An 18,239-nucleotide genomic window follows, 5' to 3' on the forward strand; every position below is an offset into this window, starting at 1 on the left:
ACTTCGAGTACTGTCTCTCCAGACTTTGAGTATTGTCTCTCCAGACTTTGAGTATCGTCTCTCCAGACTCTGAGTACTGTCTCTCCAGACTTGTGCATACCTCGGTGCTCTCGACAACTGGGTAGCTGAGTACTGCCTCTCCAGGCTGGTGCGTACCTCGGTGCTCTCGACAACTGGGTAGCTGAGTATTACCTCTTAGGCTTTGAGATGATTTTGTCTCCACAGTCCACGATGCTGCTTCGACGGTTTTTCTGATTTTGTGCCGCTGAGGGCTGGATAACGCAGGGATCCGTCTAGGGGATGTGCAGTCATTCATAGGTTCCTGTGCCCCAACTTGCATTGCATTGTTGGTACCCATGGGGAATTTCTGAATCCTTGGGGTGTGGACACAGATGCTCTCTCTTTGAGTTGAGCGATGCCTTATGTTTGGCTGACGTCCTTTGACGTTGGTGGAGTATCCCGATTTATCCTTATTCGGGTATTTCTTTTTGATTTTCTGATTTTTGCTGCCTCTGTATAGGCTGTTATCCGCTGGGGATTCTGGATGTTGATTTTGTCTCCACAGTCCACGATGCTGCTTCGACGATTGTTTTTGATTTTTGTGCCGCTGAGGGCTGGATAACGCAGGGATCCGTCTAGGGGATGTGCAGTCATTCATAGGTTTTTGTGCCCCAACTTGCATTGCTTAGTTGGTACCCATGGGGAATTTCTGACTCCTTGGGGTGTAGACACAGATGCTCTCTCTTTGAGTTGAGCGATGCCTTATGCTTGGCTGTCGTCTTTTCGACGTAAGTGGAGTATCCCGGTTGTCCTTATTCGGGTGTCTCTTTTGATTTTCTGATCTTTGTAGCCTCTGTGTAGGCTGTTATCCACTAGGGGATCCTGTCATTCATTTCTTGACTGGCCTCTTCTGTTAGGCAGATAATCTTGATGTTCGATGTTTGGCTGGGCGCCAAATTCCGCTTGGGGAATTTTATTAATCTTTTTGATTTTCTTCTCCTTTTGTAGGGATGCCTCTTGAGTAGGCGATCGTCCACTGGGGATTGATTTTGATTGGCCTCTTCTGTTAGGCGGATTTTCTCAATGTTCATTGTCTGGCTGATAGCCGAATTCCACTTGGGGAATAGTTTATTGATCTTTTGATTTTCTTCTCCTTTTGTAGGGATGCCTCTTGAGTAGGCGATCATCCACTGGGGATTCTGGATTTTGTCTCCACAGTCCACGATGCTGCTTCGACGATTGTTTTTGATTTCGTGCCGCTGAGGGCTGGATAACGCAGGGATCCGTCTAGGGGATGTGCAGTCATTCATAGGTTTTTGTGCCCCAACTTGCATTGCTTAGTTGGTACCCATGGGGAATTTCTAACTCCTTGGGGTGTAGACACATATGCTCTCTCTTTGAGTTGAGCAATGCCTTATGTTTGGCTGACGTCCTTTGGACGTTGGTGGAGTATCCCGGTTATCCTTATTCGGGTATCACTTTTTAATTTTTGGATTTTGTTGCCTCTGTGTAGGCTGTTATCCGCCAGGGGATTTTGTCATTGGTTTTGATTAGCCTCTTCTGTTAGGCATATCACCTTGATGTTCAATGATTGGCTGAGAGCCAGATTCCACTTGGGGAATGATTATTGATCTTTTTATGTTTTTTCCTTTTGAAGGAGTGCCTCTTATGTAGGCGACTGGGGATTTGAAGTTCAGTGTTTGGCTGAGTGCCAGATTCCGCTTGGGGAATACTTATTGATATTTTTGATTTTTTCTCTTTTTGCAAGGATGCCTCTGAGTAGGCGATTGGGGAATGAGGGATCTTATGTATCCCAGAGTATTATTTAGGAAGCCTCTGCAGGCTTAGCCTCACTCAACACTTGAGTTGGAGAGCTATCTTCACTGAGGAAGTTTTAGTCCTTTGACTTGGATATTCTGCTCGGGAGATCGTACTTCCATTGGGAATTTTGTCGATTTTGCTTGATAGCTCTTGCTGGGGATTTTGAGTCCAAGAGCGTGAGTTGAGGTTCCCTCTGGGGAGTATTATTTCTGCGAGCCTCTCCAGGCTCATTTATTCTGTAAGAGTATTATTTCGACAAGCCTCTCCAGGCTCAATTATTCTGTGGGAGTATTATTTTAGCAAGCCTCTCCAGGCTCAATTATCTTGTGGGAGTATTATTTTAGCAAGCCTCTCCAGGCTCAATTATTTTGTGAGAGTATTATTTTGGCAAGCCTCCCCAGGCTCAATTATTTTGTATGGTCAGAGAGTATTGTTTCGGCGAGCCTCTCCAGGCTCGGTTATTCTGAGAGTATTATTTCGGCAAGCCTCTCCAGGCTCAATTATTCTGTGGGAGTATTATTTTAGCAAGCCTCTCCAGGCTCAATTATTCTGTATGAGGCGATTGATTTTCTAAATCTTTTGCCTTTTTTGTCGTTTTTTGGCTTTTTCTGTATTTTTGCCTCTTTTGTTAGTTTCGGCTTTTTCTGTATTTCGCCTTTTTTGTTGATTTTGGCTTTTTCTGTATTTTTGCCTTTTTTGTTAGTTTCGGCTTTTTCTGTACAGAAATGTCTTTGAGGAGTATTATTTTGGCGAGCCTCTCCAGGCTCAATTATTCTGAGAGTATTCTTTCGGCAAGCCTCTCCAGGCTCAATTATTCTGTTATGATGAGAGAGTATTATTTCGGCAAGCCTCTCCAGGCTCAATTATTCTGTATGGTTTCTGTTCAGCCCAAGAGTGCAAGCCGAGATGTCTCTTGGGGAGTATTATTTCGGCAAGCCTCTCCAGGCTCAGTTATTTCGTATGAGTATTATTTCGGCAAGCCTCTCCAGGCTCAGTTATTCTGTATGATGCGGAATCTCTGTCTTTTTTGTCGAATTTTCTGCTGTCATACACAAGCAATTTTCTATTTTTTCTATTTTATGTGATTGCCTCATGACGAGGTCTTTGAAAGTTTCTTTATAGCCAATACGGCCGTATCCATTTCAGTACGCCCGTATTGAGTTGAAATTTTGTTCATAACCCCCATTTTGGTACGGGTGTACTGAACATGGTGCGGGCGCATTGTTTTTTCTGAAGTTTATATATTTTTGTTTTTTTGTTTGTTTTTTCCAATAAACAGAGAATAAGTGATCTTCCAGTACACCTATCATCTGTATGCATGTATGCAGTATGATGCACCTAATTCTATTTGATTCATTTTTCAAAAGAATTAACCGATGCGTTTTTGGATTTTGCCATTCCTCCAGACGGGCTGTGCGCTGCCGATTTCTGTAACCGAGGAATGATGCGTGTTATATTGGGATTTGGTGTCATCAACCAAATGATCCTTCCCTTCCTTTAAAAGATATGTCAACCCTCCTATTGACCACTATATCTCCATGTTTCCACTAGATTATTCAAAAATCGTTGGGACAAGAGAGAAAAGAAGGAAAGGATATATTTTCAAAAGTTTGTGTTTTAGAGGGGATTATTTTATTTTTGAAAAATGTTTTTTGTAAGAATGGCTGGCCATGGTAGGCTTATTGTGTTTAGGTTTGTTCGATTAAACACTTATGAGGTTAAGCACATCTTTATTATTAATGATTGTGCTTTGACAACTTGGATAGCTTTTCTTGAGCCCCTTGTTGAATTCAATTGATGGTACCATCATGGATTTATTTTGTTCTTTTTCTTTTTGATGGCCCTTACTTTTGCCTAAAACACCCATTTGTGGTGTCTTAGCGGGCTTTTGTTTTTGTTTATTATTTTGTAACCCTAATTTTTGCCTAGGTCACCCTTTTGTGGGATTCCTAGCGGGTCTTATGCTCTTATTTTTGCGCAGCCCTCTTTTTGGGTTTCCTGTCGAGCTTCTTTTATATTTTTAGGATTTCTTTTTATCCACGATGACACTTATTGAAGCCAAGAAAAGGTGCTCCAAGTTGTCGTGCACACTTCCACGCAAAATGATGTGGGTTTATTGATTATTAAGACGATTTTAACCTCTCTTATGTTCATTCAAACAGGGTTAAATAATGTGGTTTAGAATTTTATTGCAAGCAAGAAAAGAAGCAATAAGAAATAATGAAGAATGATTTTATTATAATCATAGTGGAAACATGTGCCCTATCGAGGCTCGGGGGTCGGGCTGTCCCCGAGGAGTGATCTCTAATAGTCACTGAGTCTATACATCCCTATCGGAAGGAGAAAAACATTTTGACGACGACGACCGGCCTTGACGCTTGTGAACCGGCCTTCCTAAAGATCTGGCTTAAAGAACGTCGAGAAGGATCTTGATTCTTCTTCGTTCTTTGATCTTTGTTAGGGTTGTATCCTAACCCTTGTTTCCCCGGATTATCTTTGATAACGGGTAGCTCCGGGATTCCTTGGGAGTCCTTGCCTAATCCTTGTCCTGGCAAGTATCCATTCTTAGTGAGCATATGGGCTACCTTCTTCATTTCTTGGGGAAACGTCTCAACATTGGCAATTTCCAATGCTTGGAAGGCGGTTTCTAAAGCTTCCTCCGTTGCATCCACATAAGGTATGGTGGATGGCTTGCTGATGAGTATGTCATCTTCAGCTTGTACGGTCACCAGTTTGTCACCCACGATGAACTTGACTTTCTGGTGGAGCGTAGAGGGTACAGCTTTCGCATCATGAATCCAAGGTCGGCCGAGGAGACAGCTGTATGCAGGAGTAATATCCATTACTTGGAATTCAACATTAAAGATAGTGGGCCCAATTTGGATTGGAAGATTGACTTCTCCCACCACTTCTCTTTTAGAGCCGTCGAAAGCTCGAACGATCATGTTGCTCGGGCGCATTTGGACTCCCTTGATTGCCATTTGATCGAACGTTCTTTTTGGCATCACATTCAAGGAAGATCCGTTGTCTACCAAGACTTTTGCGATGTGATACTCCTTGCACTTTACAGAGATGTGCAAGGGCTTGTTGTGATTTGATCCCTCGGCGGGGATTTCTTCATCGATGAAGGTGAGGTGATCATTAGCCTTGATGTGACTAACAATCCCCTCAAACTTGTCTTGGGAGATAGTGTGCGACACGTATGCCTCGTTCAAGACTTTCAACAGAGCTTGCCGATGCGGTTCGGAGCATAGGATCAACGACAACAGCGTAATCTTTGCTGGCGTCCTATGAAGTTGATCCACGATGGAGTACTCGCTCACTCCTAGTCATGCCCCCAAGTCCAGCGATGTTGGAGATATCGCTGTCGGCAGAAGAGTGGATGTCGTATATCCACGACACAACCTTATTTGATTTGTAAGGGAAAGGCCTTGGAACTGTGATCCTTAATGGTGTTGGACCTTCCCCTTTGTTTGTCTTGATTACCAACAACGGAGTTGACGTGTGCTCGCTTGGCGCGGTTGTTGGCTTACACTTGATAACGAACGGCGTGTGATCCATTCTTTGAATATACGCATCGATTATTTCTTTCTTTTTATTAATGTTTATTAATGGATTACTAGGAGAGATGTATGAATGACTCCTAGATCTCTCCATGATCTATATGCATGATATGAGATGATGAGGTTGAATATGCATGCATAGTGTTTATTCAACTAAGCATTATCATGTTTTTAGGATGTTCCTAAGATGATGCATGATATTGCTTGGTTTGGATAAATAACCCTTTTTTTCTTTTTTCGGGTATTTTGTTTTGTATATATTTTTATTTTATTATTTTTTCGGTGAAAAGGGAAACTACCTACATGAATGCAATGAAGGTAGATGTTAACACCATGTACTAGAAGATCCTTATTCCTATTTATTTTTATTTTAAAAGAATAGGAATGTTGTATGTTTAAAGAAATGCAATGTATGCTCAAACAATTTCACATAAACAATGCACAAACAATTCACTCATCCACGAACAGTCACGAGCGAATCACGAGGTAGGGGTCTCCTGCAGAAAAGTGCATATTCAAGGAGGATCTAACTGTTCTCACTTGGTCAAAGGCCCCCAAGGTGCCCCCATTATAGGGACCCAATTCCTCTCGTCGTAGGTCGATGGAAAGCTCCAACGCACCGTCGGACTCAAGTTCATGGTTATCACCTTGAGTGATGTTTTCCGACAACGGTCTACGGGCACCTATAGACCCATTCGACAACCGGCCGTACTAACATCCACTCCCTATGGTTAATCACTCATGCCCCCGGGTATAGAGGGAACTGTTGTGTGCAAAGGTTTGTGTGCAGTTTTTATTTCAAACAATTGCGTAAATTTAAAAATACAACAGTTATTAAAGCCATATAATAAATCATGTTATCATACAAGCAAGGGGTAATGAAGTAATTTTAACTATTATTTGTTAAAATAATCTGTCACTAAATGGGACTGACTCTCGAGGCTTCCCCAGTGGAGTCGCCATCTGTCGCCACCGGCCCGAAACGGGCTTTCGGCATTCGCGAAGGATGGTTGGACTCTTTTATTTGTTTAAAAATATGGATTGCCAGAGTGACTTATTCTCAAACTGAGACCTTGTCAAACGAGCAATTTTATTAAATGATTCACCAATCCATGTTAATCCCAAGCGGGACCCTCCATGGATTAGTGGTTTTCGTAGTAAAAGGGTTCGTGGAGTCGCCACCAATGTTTTACTCAAAACATTGGAAAAAGGGATAAGGCAATTGATTTTATAAATCAACTTTGGCCATTACAACCAGAGTCGGGTAAGGGAGTCGGTTACGCGTGGGGAAGGTGTTAGCACCCCACAGCGCCCCTTTCGGGTTCCCTATGACAGATTATTTCTAAAATAACAGTGTAAAATTACTAAATTACCCCTATTTATTATAAGCGATTATAAATTAACTATCTACATGATGACAGTTAAATATACACACAGAAAGCAGTAAAAGGAAGGATTTTGAAGAAGAAACCTTTGAAGCGTGCTTTTTATATATTTCGTAAAACTGGGAAGCTTTGTGGCGTTCCCTCGCTCTACAAGCCCGCTCGCTCCCTTCCTATAAAATTTTAACTATGGAAATCCGGAGGATTTCCCTTCGACTAGGTTCGATCCTCAAGCAAAAAGGCTCGGGGCTCAAGAACTTCGTCGGATCAACTCTCCAAGTGATTTCTAGGGAGAGCACTGCTCAAAAAACCCCAGAATACTCAAGGAGAGGGTTAAAACTGTGTGTGAAAGTGTAAATGACGTCCAATTGACGTCATATTTATAGGGAACAGGCGCAATACGGTCCCTGGAGCCAATACGGCCGTATTGAAATTTTTGAACTTCAATACGGCCGTATTGAGTTCAATACGTCCCGTATTGAAGTTTTTGAACTTCAATACGGCCGTATTGAATTCAATACGGCCCGTATTGAAGTTTTTGAACTTCAATACGGCCGTATTGAGTTCGCTGCGGCCGTATTGAAGTTTCAAGACTTCAATACGGCCGTATTGAGTTCGCTGCGGCCGTATTGTAGTTCAAAATACTCAATACGACCGTAGTGAACCCCTGAGAGGCCGTATTGGCTTCATTCCTCCCACTTTTCTTATTTTTGGCTATCCTAAGACCTCTAGACCTATAGAGAACCCTCCTTGGGCCTTCTAGGAGTCCTTCTGGATGATCTTCCTTCAGTCTTCGAGGGTCTTCAAGCTTTATTTCCGACCCGGACAATTTTAGGGGTCTACACTAAGTCTTCTGTAACTCGAAATGGGTCATCCAGTTGGGTGCAAGTTTCCCCTCTGATGGGTCTTTCTGATCATCGCCTAGTAGCCGCCACACCAAGTCGCCGACCTAGAAAGAGCGTGGGCAGACGCACGTGTTGTAACTTCTAGAGGCTCGGAGCTTATAAGCTTCTTCGTGGATCCGAGCTTCTTCCTTGAGCTCGTCAATCAGGTCGAAGTCGATCGCTGTCTCTTGAACGTTTTGCTCACTGTCGAAGACTTGGCATCGGTGAGACGTCTCTCCGACTTCTACTGGGATCATTGCGTCGGCTCCATAGGTTAGCATGTAGGGCGTTTCCTGCGTTGTTGATTGGGGGGGTGCAATGGTATGCCTAGAGGATGCTAGGGAGCTCTTCGACCCATTGTCCTTTGGCGTTGCCCAGCCGCTTCTTGAGTTCTCGGAGTATCACTTTGTTTGCGGCTTTGGCTTGGCCATTGGTTTGGGGAAGCTCCACCGAGGTCAGGAGGTGTTTGATCCCGAGTTCATGGAGGAAGTCTTCGAAGCTCTGCGCGATAAATTGCCTATCGTTATCAGTAATTAGAGAATGTGGGATGCCGAACCTGCATATGATGCTCTTCTAGGTGAATTTTTGTACATTCTCGGTGGTGATCTTGGCGAGTAGGCATGCCTCGATCCACTTGGTGAAGTAGTCGATTGCCACTATGAGGAATTTGAGTTGACCCTTTGTAGGGGGGAATGGTCCGAGGATGTCCATTCCCCAATGGGAAAAAGGCCACGACGACATCATCTGGTGGAGAGCTTCGGGCGGTTGCCGATGTGCGTTGCCGAACTGCTGGCACTCCTTGCACTTTTGTACGTAGGCTTGGCAGTCTGACTTCAATGTGGGCCAGTAATACCCAGCTCGTTGTACTCTGGTCGCCATTGAGCGTGCTCCGGAGTGCATGCCACATATCCCTCGATGTATCTCCTCGATGACATACATAGCTTGAGGCTCGGCCAGGCATTTGAGCAATGGGGCGGAGATGCCGCGTTTGAATAGTTCGTCTCTAACAATGACGAACTTAGCTGACCGTACCCTCATCTTTCGAGCTTCATCTTTATCCTCAGGCAAAGTTCCCTCCTTTAAGTAATTCCAAATACCTGTCATCCATCTAGGTCTCCGCTGTCACTGGTGTTGACGACCTTGTCGTCTAAGCTAGGTGAATGCAAGGTCTCCTGGATTATGGTTCGATGTTGCCCAGGGCATTTGGTACTGTCGAGCTTCGATAGGAGGTCAACTCTAGCATTTTGTTCTCGTGGTACATGATGTATGGTGAACTCGTCGAAGGACGAGATCTTCTGTGATGCCATATGGAAGTACCTCTGTAGAAGGGTGTCCTTAGTTTGGTACGCCCCATTGAGCTGTTCTACCATGAGCTTTGAGTCGCTGTTGCAACTCACTCTCCGCGCTCCAAGGTCGTGAGCCAACCTTAGCCCTACGAGAAGCGCTTCGTATTCTGCTTGGTTGTCTGTCACTTTGAAGCCAAACTTGAGAGATTGCTCCAAGGTGACTTGATTTGGCCCTTCTAGAATAATACCTGCACCACCACCTTTAGAATTGGAGGACCCATCAACATGTAAAGTCCATACTTGTTGTTCGTCGGCCGATGTTGGAGTCAGTTCGGCCACAAAATCTGCCAGGCATTGGGCTTTGAGGGGCCACGACTTTCATACTTGATACCAAACTTGGACAGTTCAACTGACCAAGCTATCATCTGTCCAACGAGCTCCGGCTTCCTTAGGATTTGCTTGATCGGGTAGTCAGTTTTTCCGACCACTTGGTGACTCTGAAACTATGGTCGGAGACGCCGAGCTGCGGTGACAAGTGCCAGTGCGAGCTTCTCAATCATCTGATACCGTCTTTCTGTGTCTTGAAGGACTCGGCTGATGAAGTAGATCGACATTTTCACCTTCTGGTTTTCTTGGACTATGACTGCGCTAATTGCGCTTTCTGCCATGGCTAGGTAAAGGAGGAGGTCGGCGCGGTGATCCGGCCTCTGGAGGACCGATGGAGTTGTGAGTAAGACTTTGAAGCATTTGAAAGCTTCTTCACATTGGTCCATCCACTCGAAGTTCTTTGGCTTTCGCAGCAGGGTGAAGATGGACCCTGCCTTCTCTGCCAACCTGGGGATAAAATGGGAGAGGGAAACCAACCTACCTGCCAGGCGTTGGACTTCATTCACAGTCTGAGGGCTCTACATCTGGATTATGGCTTTGCACTTTTCCGGGTTGGCCTCAATCCCCCTGTTAGTGATCATGAAACCAAGGAATTTACCTCCTTGGACGCCGAAGACGCACTTCTCTGGGTTGAGGCGCATGTTGTGTTTTCTAATCTGGTTGAACATCTCGGCCAGGTCGGCAGCATGACCTTCGACCGAAGTGGTTTTGACCAGCAGGTCGTCGACGTAAACCTCCATGTTCCGCCCAATCTGTTAGCCGCTGGTAAGTGGCCCCTGCATTTTTGAGACCGAATGGCATCACTCGGTAGCAAAAGTTGGCGTGGTCGGTGATGAACGACGTGTGCACCTCGTCTAGTGGGTACATCATGATCTGGTTGTACCTAGAGTAAGCATCGAGAAAGCTGAGGAGGGTGTGCCCGGATGCTCCATCGACCAGTCTGTCAATGCTCGATAAGGGATACGAGTCCTTGGGGCATGCTTTGTTCAGATCGGTGTAGTCGACGCACATGCGCCACTTCCCCGAGCTCTTCTTCACCAATACCACGTTTGCCAGCCACGTGGTGTATCTAACCTCGCGGATGAAGCCCGCATTCAGTAACTTTTGCGTCTCGGTGATGATGGCCTCTCGCCTCTCATCGCCGACCATCCTCTTCCTCGGGGCCACTGGTTTCGCCTCCTTGTGAATTTCCAGCCTGTCATAGATAAAGTTAGCATCTATACCTGGCATGTCGATGCTGGACCATGCAAAGAGGTCGGCGTTCTTGGAGATTGCGGCTTCAAGCTGTCTCCGTAACTCTGGGTTTAGCTGTCTGCTTATTTTGGTGCACTGTCCAGGGAGTTTGCTGATCTAGAGGTCATCAAGCTCATCAATAGGACTCGACCTCTCCTCTTGGGAGTCTGACCTCGGATCTAGGTCAGCGATGTCCACGTGGGTGATGTGAGTGATAAGTGCTATGATTTCATTAAGTTTATGGCCTAGTTTGAAGCACTTATATCAATTTTCCTTGCTTTAGACTTTGTTTTTAACTCAAAACATATCTAAATTGTTAGGTGATCACATTTTGTTTTTGAATCATGTTTTTAGGTAACTTACAAGTATTTGGTTGTTGTTTTGTAGTTTAGGAGAAAGCTAGGAAAGAAGGAAGGAAGTCAAGCACAAAGTGGTGAATTTGAAGTTGAAGGAATTTTTGGTTAAGTTCCCAGGCTAAGCCCCAGATCCACGCTTAGCCTCAGCATGGCAGAGAATCCCTGGAACAGATTTTGATCCCCACGTTGAGCGTCGAACTGAGGCTTAGCGTGGATTTTGCTGACATGTCATTATTCACATAAGACAAAAGCTTTTATGACCAAAAAGGGAGATTTTCGAGGAGGGAAGCAAGGAGGATCATTCTTGGACTTTGTGTGGCGGCTGGAGAGCTCTGGAACCTTCAAGATCAAGCTTCTTCCTTTCTTCATCATTTGTAGAGTTCTACATGTCTATGTGTAGCTAAACTCACCCTTGTTAGGGTTTGATGTAACTAAACCCATTCTCATGTGTAAACTCTAAGCTATCAATCTAAGTTGTTATTCAGTTTTATTGCTTTTTTTCTGTGCATAATGCTTGTTATGGCTTGATCACCCTTAACTTGAACTTAAGGTTTTTAAGAGATTGAGAAATGATTTTAAACCTTTGACTTGAAATAGAGCAGCTAATGGTGCTTATTGCTAGAGATAGAGTAAATGCAATTGGTCTTTCTTAAGTTCTTTTTTTTTAAAGTTGGTTCCTAAGTTAAACTATGCAAGAGATTGATAGTTTAAGCTAGTAACTTAGATTCCAACTTGTAAGAGATTAGGGTTGGTAACTTTTGAGAGTGATTGATAAATTCTAAATAATAACTATTGTGAACTTAGTGATAAGCATGAGAGGAAGGTTTAGTGAAGTCAAACCCCAACAATTTATTAATATTGCATTAGAATCAAGTTTTGCACTCTAAGTGTTTACCAAAATACCAAAAAGAATTGTTATTGCTTGTTTACATTATTTACTGCAGCAAATCAAACTCTTATTGTTTTTCGGTAGCTTAGTTAGTATAACAAGTGAAATTGCAAAGTGTTGCGAAAGTCCCTTGGGAGACGATACTCATACTTTCATTGAACTACGTATACGATTTGGTACACTTGCCAAACGAGATAACAAGTTTCTGGCGCCGTTGCCGGGGACTTGCGTCTCAATACTTAGGCAAAGTCACTTGGATTACTAATCTAGGCTTTGATTCATTTATTCTTTTACATTTTGCAATTACTATATTCCTTGTCTTTTAATTCATTGTATCTGTGTTGCTGACTGTTTGTTGTAGCTTTGTGATTCTGGTTTATGCGAGGTACTGTTCCTGCTATTGATTTAGCTTACGACCCAAAAATTGAGAAAACAGCTAGGAGGAACAGGGGAGCAGTAAGGAAGCAAAGGTTACTAGCCAAGTAGGCACAGCACAGAGAGGCTACTTCGTCCTCTCTCAGTCCTTCTTTATCTGAAATCTTAGAGGAAGTTGAAATGGCAGAGGAAAGACCAAGATTTACTCTTGGTGATCATGCAGTTGCTATTGGTACTACTCATTTCTCTAGCATTGCCACTCCTGCAATCGCTGCCACTAACTTTGAGATGAAGCCAACACTGTTGAATCTGATTTAGAACAACCAATTTGCGGGTCTTGATCATGAGGACCCATATCTGCATCTCCATACTTTTATTGAGCTTTGTGGCACAGTGAAGATACATCAAGTTCCTGAAGAGGTGATTCGGATGAAGTTGTTTCCTTTCTCACTACTTGGGAATGCTAAGATGTGGCTCAATGCTCTACCACATCAAAGCTTAACCAGGTGGTCTGACATAGAGACAAAGTTCTTGGCAAGATTCTTCCCTCTTGCTAAGATAAATCAAGCAAAAAGTGAGATTGTCACATTCTCTCAGAAGCAAGATGAACTTCTATCCGAGGCTTGGGAGAGATACAAATCCTTGTTGAGGAGATGTCCAAGTCATGGGTTTGATGACCTTACTCAGGTTAATATTTTTCTGGGTGGATTGCAGCCACGGGTGAAAATTCTATTGGATGCCTCAGCTGGAGGTAGTATGCGTTTTAAAACACCGGAGGAGGCTATAGAGTTGATTGATGCAATGGCAGCAAATGATTATGATCTACCAGCTGAAAGGGAGTCAAGACAGAAAAGAGGAATTCTAGAGTTGGGATCTCAAGATGCTTTATTAGCTCAAAATAAGCTCTTGTCCCAGCAAATTGAGGCTCTTACCAAGCAAGTTGCTTGGATTCCACAACAACTACAATCCACTCAACATCAAGTTTTAAGTTGTGATCTTTGTGGGTTGAATCATCCTTACGGGTAGTGCATTGATACTTTCCCATCTCATGGAGAAGAGGTGAATTACATGGGAAATCAAGCTCGACAAGGAGGAAATTATGGTGGTAATTATGGGAAGAATTGGCAATCACACCCTAGCACAGGATGGAACCAGAATGATATTGCTCAATCTAGTAGACCTCCTATGCAAAGGCCCAACTTGTATGACAGGCAGTCTAAATTAGAAGAAACATTGAATCAGTTCATGCAAGTCTCAATCTCTAACCACAAGAATATTGAAGCATCTATAAAGAATTTGGAGATTCAAATGGGGCAGCTGGCCAAACAATTGGCTGAAAATTCTGGTGGAAATTTTTCAGCCAATACTCATACTAATCCAAAGGAGAATTGTAGTGCAATTACAACAAGAGGTGGTAAGAGAGTGGGTGTGTTGGAGGATGAGGAAGAGCAACAAGAAAACAAGGCTGAAGAGAGAGAGGGAGGTGAAAAAAATAATGAAAAAAATAAAAAAATAGAAAATGCAAAAGAGAATGTCATAGAGGGAGAAGAGTTGGCTGAGGAAGTTGCTGTTAAAAAAACAAAGAGCCAGCTAGCAAGAGAATTGAGGATGAAATCCAAGGTGTCTAGTACCAAGGATATGCCATATCCCCCAGCCCTAAGCAAAAAGGATAAAGAGAAGCAATTTGCACGCTTCATGGAGCTTTTTAAGAAGCTTTAGATCAACATTCCTTTCTCAGAGGCATTGGAGCAAATGCCCACCTATGCAAAATTCATGAAAGACCTCTTGACAAAGAAGAGAAAGTTCATTGAGCAGGAGATTATTGAGTTGGAAGCGGGGTGCAGTGCTATAATTCAAAAGAACTTACCTCCCAAGTTCAAGGACTCTGGAAGTTTTACAATTCCAATCATTATTGGGGACCTATCAGTTGGAAGAGCACTGCTAGACTTGGGTGCAAGCATTAACCTCATGCCCTTGTCTATGTTAGATAGAGTTGGCCAAGTGGTAGTAAAACCGACCCGCATGACTTTGCAACTAGCTGACCGGTCTATCAAGTATCCCTATGGTGTGATTGAAAACATGCTTGTTAAAGTTGAAAAATTCATATTTCCAGCTGATTTTGTGGTTATGGATATGGAAGAAGACTCTGCTATTCCTATTATCTTGGGGAGGCCATTTATGAAGACTGCACGAGCAATCATTGATGTAGAGAATGGTGAATTTAAATTGAGGGTCCATGATGAGGTGATCACTTTTAATGTATTTGAAGCTATGACCCATCCGAATGATAAAGGTGCTTGTTTTCGAATGGATGTGCTAGATGAGGTAGTGCTTGAGGCTACTCAACAGCTAAAAAAGTCATCTTCCCTTGAATGTGTGTTAACTGATACTATGGATGAACTCGATGAGGAGGATGTGATTGAAATGTCTGAATGCTTGAAGCACCTAAATACTTTCAAGGAGATTTCACCTAGTGATGCCAACCATAAGGAGTTGAAAGGTGACAGCACACTAGTGAGCACTAAGCCAGAGTTGAAGATACTTCCAATTCACCTCAAATATGTCTTTTTGGAGCCAAATGGTGAAAAACCAATAATCATTAGTAACTCCCTGTCTCAACTGGAAGAAGAAAAATTGATTAAAGTCTTGCAGGTGCATAAGGAAGCTATAGGGTGGGCCATTTCTGACCTTAAAGGCATCAGTCCAACTTACTGCATGCACAAAATAAACATGGAGAGTGATTACAGGCCAATAGCTCAGCCTCAAAGAAGACTAAATCCCATTATGAAGGAGGAGGTGAGAAAAGAGGTTCTAAAGCTCTTGGAAGTTGGGATGATATATCCAATTTCAGACAGTGAGTGGGTGAGCCCCAAGTCGTGCCAAAGAAGGGAGGAATGACTGTGATCACCAATGAGAAGAATGAGTTAATCCTAACAAGAACAGTAACAGGCTGGAGAGTGTGCATAGACTACCAGAAGTTAAATCAAGCTACTAGGAAAGACCACTTTCCTCTTCCTTTTATGGATCAGATGTTGGAGCGACTGGCCGGTTAAGCGTACTATTGTTTCTTAGATGGGTACTCGGGGTACAACCAAATTGCAGTTAATCCTGAGGATCAAGAAAAAACTTCCTTCACATGCCCATTCGGGGTGTTTGCTTACAGAAGAATGCCCTTTGGTCTTTGCAATGCACCAGCTACCTTCTAGAGATGCATGCTGGCAATTTTTGCTGATTTGGTGGAGAAATGTATTGAAGTCTTCATAGATGACTTCTCTGTTTTGGGGTCTTCATATGATGTGTGCCTAGAGAATCTTGAGCTAGTTTTGAAGAGGTGCATTGATACCAACTTAGTTCTGAATTGGGAGAAATGCCACTTTATGGTTCAAGAAGGCATTGTTCTTGGCCATAAAATTTCAGCTAGAGGAATAGAAGTGGACAAGGCCAAGGTTGATGTGATTGAGAAATTACCTCCCCCAATTAATGTTAAGGGTGTTCGTAGCTTTCTTGGGAACGTCGATTTTTACAGAAGGTTCATCAAGGACTTTTCTAAGATCGCCAAACCTTTGTGCACCTTATTAAACAAGGACCAATCCTTTCTCTTTGATGAAGAGTGCATGAAAGCATTTTTGACCTTGAAGAACAAACTCACCACAGCCCATGTGATTGTTGCTCTGGATTGGAGTGATGACTTTGAGTTGATGTGTGATGCCAGTGACTATGCTGTTGGAGCTGTCATGGGTCAACGGAGGAATAAGGTGTTTCACTCTATTTATTATGCTAGTAAAGTGTTGAATGGAGCACAATTGAACTATGCAACCACAGAGAAAAAGCTGCTAGCCATTGTGTATGCCTTGGAGAAATTTCGAGCTTATCTTATTGGAGCCAAGGTCATCGTTTACACCGACCACGCAGCCATTAAATACCTGCTCACCAAAGCCGAATCAAAACCTCGACTAATCCGTTGGGTCTTGCTACTGCAAGAATTCAACTTGGAGATAAAGGATAAGAAAGGTTCTGAGAATTTAGTGGCTGATCACCTCTCAAGATTAGTCAATGAAGAAGTTACTTGCAAGGAGGGTGAAATCAAGGATGAGTTTCCGGATGAAGCTTTGTTGTCAGTGCAAGAACGTCCGTGGTTTGCTGACATGGCAAACTTTAAAGCAACTGGTATCATTCCGGAAGACTATACTTGGCAGCAAAAGAAAAAAATTTTCCGTGATGCCAATTACTATGTTTGGGATGACCCTTATCTCTTCAAGGTAGGGGCTGATAATCTTCTAAGGCGGTGCGTAGCTCAAGATGAAGCCCAGAACATATTGTGGCACTGCCATAATTCCCCCTATTAAGGTCATTTCAATGATGAACGAACTGCAGCCAAAGTCCTACAATCGGGGTTCTTTTGGCCAACATTGTTTAAGGATGCCTATGATCATGCAAAGAGCTGTGATAGATGTCAGAGAATTGGAAATATTTCCAAACGCCATGAGCTACCATTGCAAAACATGCTTGAAGTAGAGGTCTTTGATTGTTGGGGGATCGATTTCATGGGGCCCTTACCTTCCTCTTACTCAAATGAGTACATATTAGTGGCTGTGGACTATGTTTCCAAATGGGTTGAGGCTGTGGCTGCACAAAAGAATGATGCTAAGACAGTGATCAAGTTTCTCAAGAAAAACATCTTCTCCAGGTTTGGTGTTCCAAGAGTTTTGGTCAGTGATGGGGGAACTCACTTCTGCAACTCTCAATTAAAGAAGGTGTTGGAACACTATGATGTGCGACACAAGGTGGTTTCTCCTTATCACCTGCAAACAAATGGGCAAGCAGAGGTCTCAAACCCGGAAATCAAGCGTATCCTTGAAAAGACAGTGAATGTAAGCAGGAAAGATTGGGCTCTCAAGTTGGATGATGCACTTTGGGCCTATCGTACTGCCTATAAGACACCTCTTGGACTGTCACCATTTCAGATGGTTTATGGTAAAACATGTCACTTGCCGGTTGAGATGGAACATAAGGCATACTGGGCTATCAGGTTCTTGAATTTTGATCCAACCCAATCAGTTGAGAAGAGACAATTACAGCAGAATGAATTGGAAGAATTGCGCCTCAATGCTTACGAGTCAGCTAAGCACTACAAGGAAAGGACAAAGTTGTATCATGACCGGAAGATTCTAAAGCGAGAGTTTCATCCGGGATAACTTGTGCTCCTTTACAACTCCCGGTTGAGACTCTTTCCAGGGAAGCTGAAGTCAAAGTGGTCAGGGCCATTCAGAGTTAAGCAAGTTAAGCCTCATGGAGCAATATAAGTGGAGCATGTTTCCTCTAAGGAGAGCTGGGTGGTAAATGGCCAAAGACTTAAACTCTACTTGGGCGGTGAAATTGAGCGAGCTTATTCCACCGTTGCATTGGAGAACCCCTGAAGCTTTGGTTTGTCAAGCTAGTGACAGAAAACGAGCGCTTTATGGGAGGCAACCCATCATTTTTAATCCAAAAACAAGTTAGAATGCCTTTAAATTCAATTATTTTGTGTTAGTGTGTTCTAGGTGTAGGTGCATGGTTTATCATTGTGTTTGCTTCTTAGTCGAGAAAGCATTGTGATTGTGAGGGCTTGAGGAACTTCATGTTGAGTTATGCTTGAAAAACTTGAAAATTTGCAGAAAAATTGAAATTCACGCTCAGCATGAAGTTCCAAGCTAAGCTATATCAGTGCAGAGGTAGAAAAATAGCTCTCTGGAGGTGCCAAAGCGCCAGTCCCACGCTTAGCCTCATAACTTAAACTTTGAAACTGGGAGTTCTTCCTGGAGCTGCCACACTAAGCCCCAGTCCCACGCTTAGCCTGGGAGTTCCTTTTTCATTAAATGCTGTCACACTCTCTCTCCAGACACCTATTTCTTTCCCTCTACCACTCCTCACTCTCTTACAAACACTCTCAAACCCTAAGTCTCTTTCTTTGCTTCCTTGGCCGTGTTTCTCTTGGTGTGGGTAGGCTCCATTTTCTGTCTTCTTCATCAAAGGCGCGAAGGTAAGTTCATCTCCTCTAACCTTGTGTGGTTCCCTCCATTGTAT

The 18,239-nt window shown here is 43.3% G+C and overlaps 2 protein-coding genes across 2 annotated transcripts; one reads left to right on the top strand and one right to left on the bottom strand.

Moving 5' to 3' along the window:
• Positions 1-8,223: 8,223 nt before the first annotated feature.
• LOC109811036 (uncharacterized) lies at positions 8,224-8,754 on the bottom strand. The gene has a single exon (XM_020374671.2). The coding sequence runs from the start codon at positions 8,752-8,754 to the stop codon at positions 8,224-8,226; it is 531 nt and encodes a 176-aa protein (XP_020230260.2).
• A 5,174-nt stretch (positions 8,755-13,928) lies between these two features.
• On the top strand, positions 13,929-15,074 carry LOC145954674 (uncharacterized). Its single transcript, XM_083069360.1, has one exon. It carries the CDS (start codon positions 13,929-13,931, stop codon positions 15,072-15,074), a length of 1,146 nt encoding a protein of 381 aa, XP_082925486.1.
• Positions 15,075-18,239: the final 3,165 nt, after the last annotated feature.

The sequence above is a fragment of the Cajanus cajan genome, chromosome 2, assembly GCF_000230855.2.
Source record: "Cajanus cajan strain Asha chromosome 2, NIPB_CcT2T_4, whole genome shotgun sequence".
NCBI lineage: Eukaryota > Viridiplantae > Streptophyta > Magnoliopsida > Fabales > Fabaceae > Cajanus > Cajanus cajan.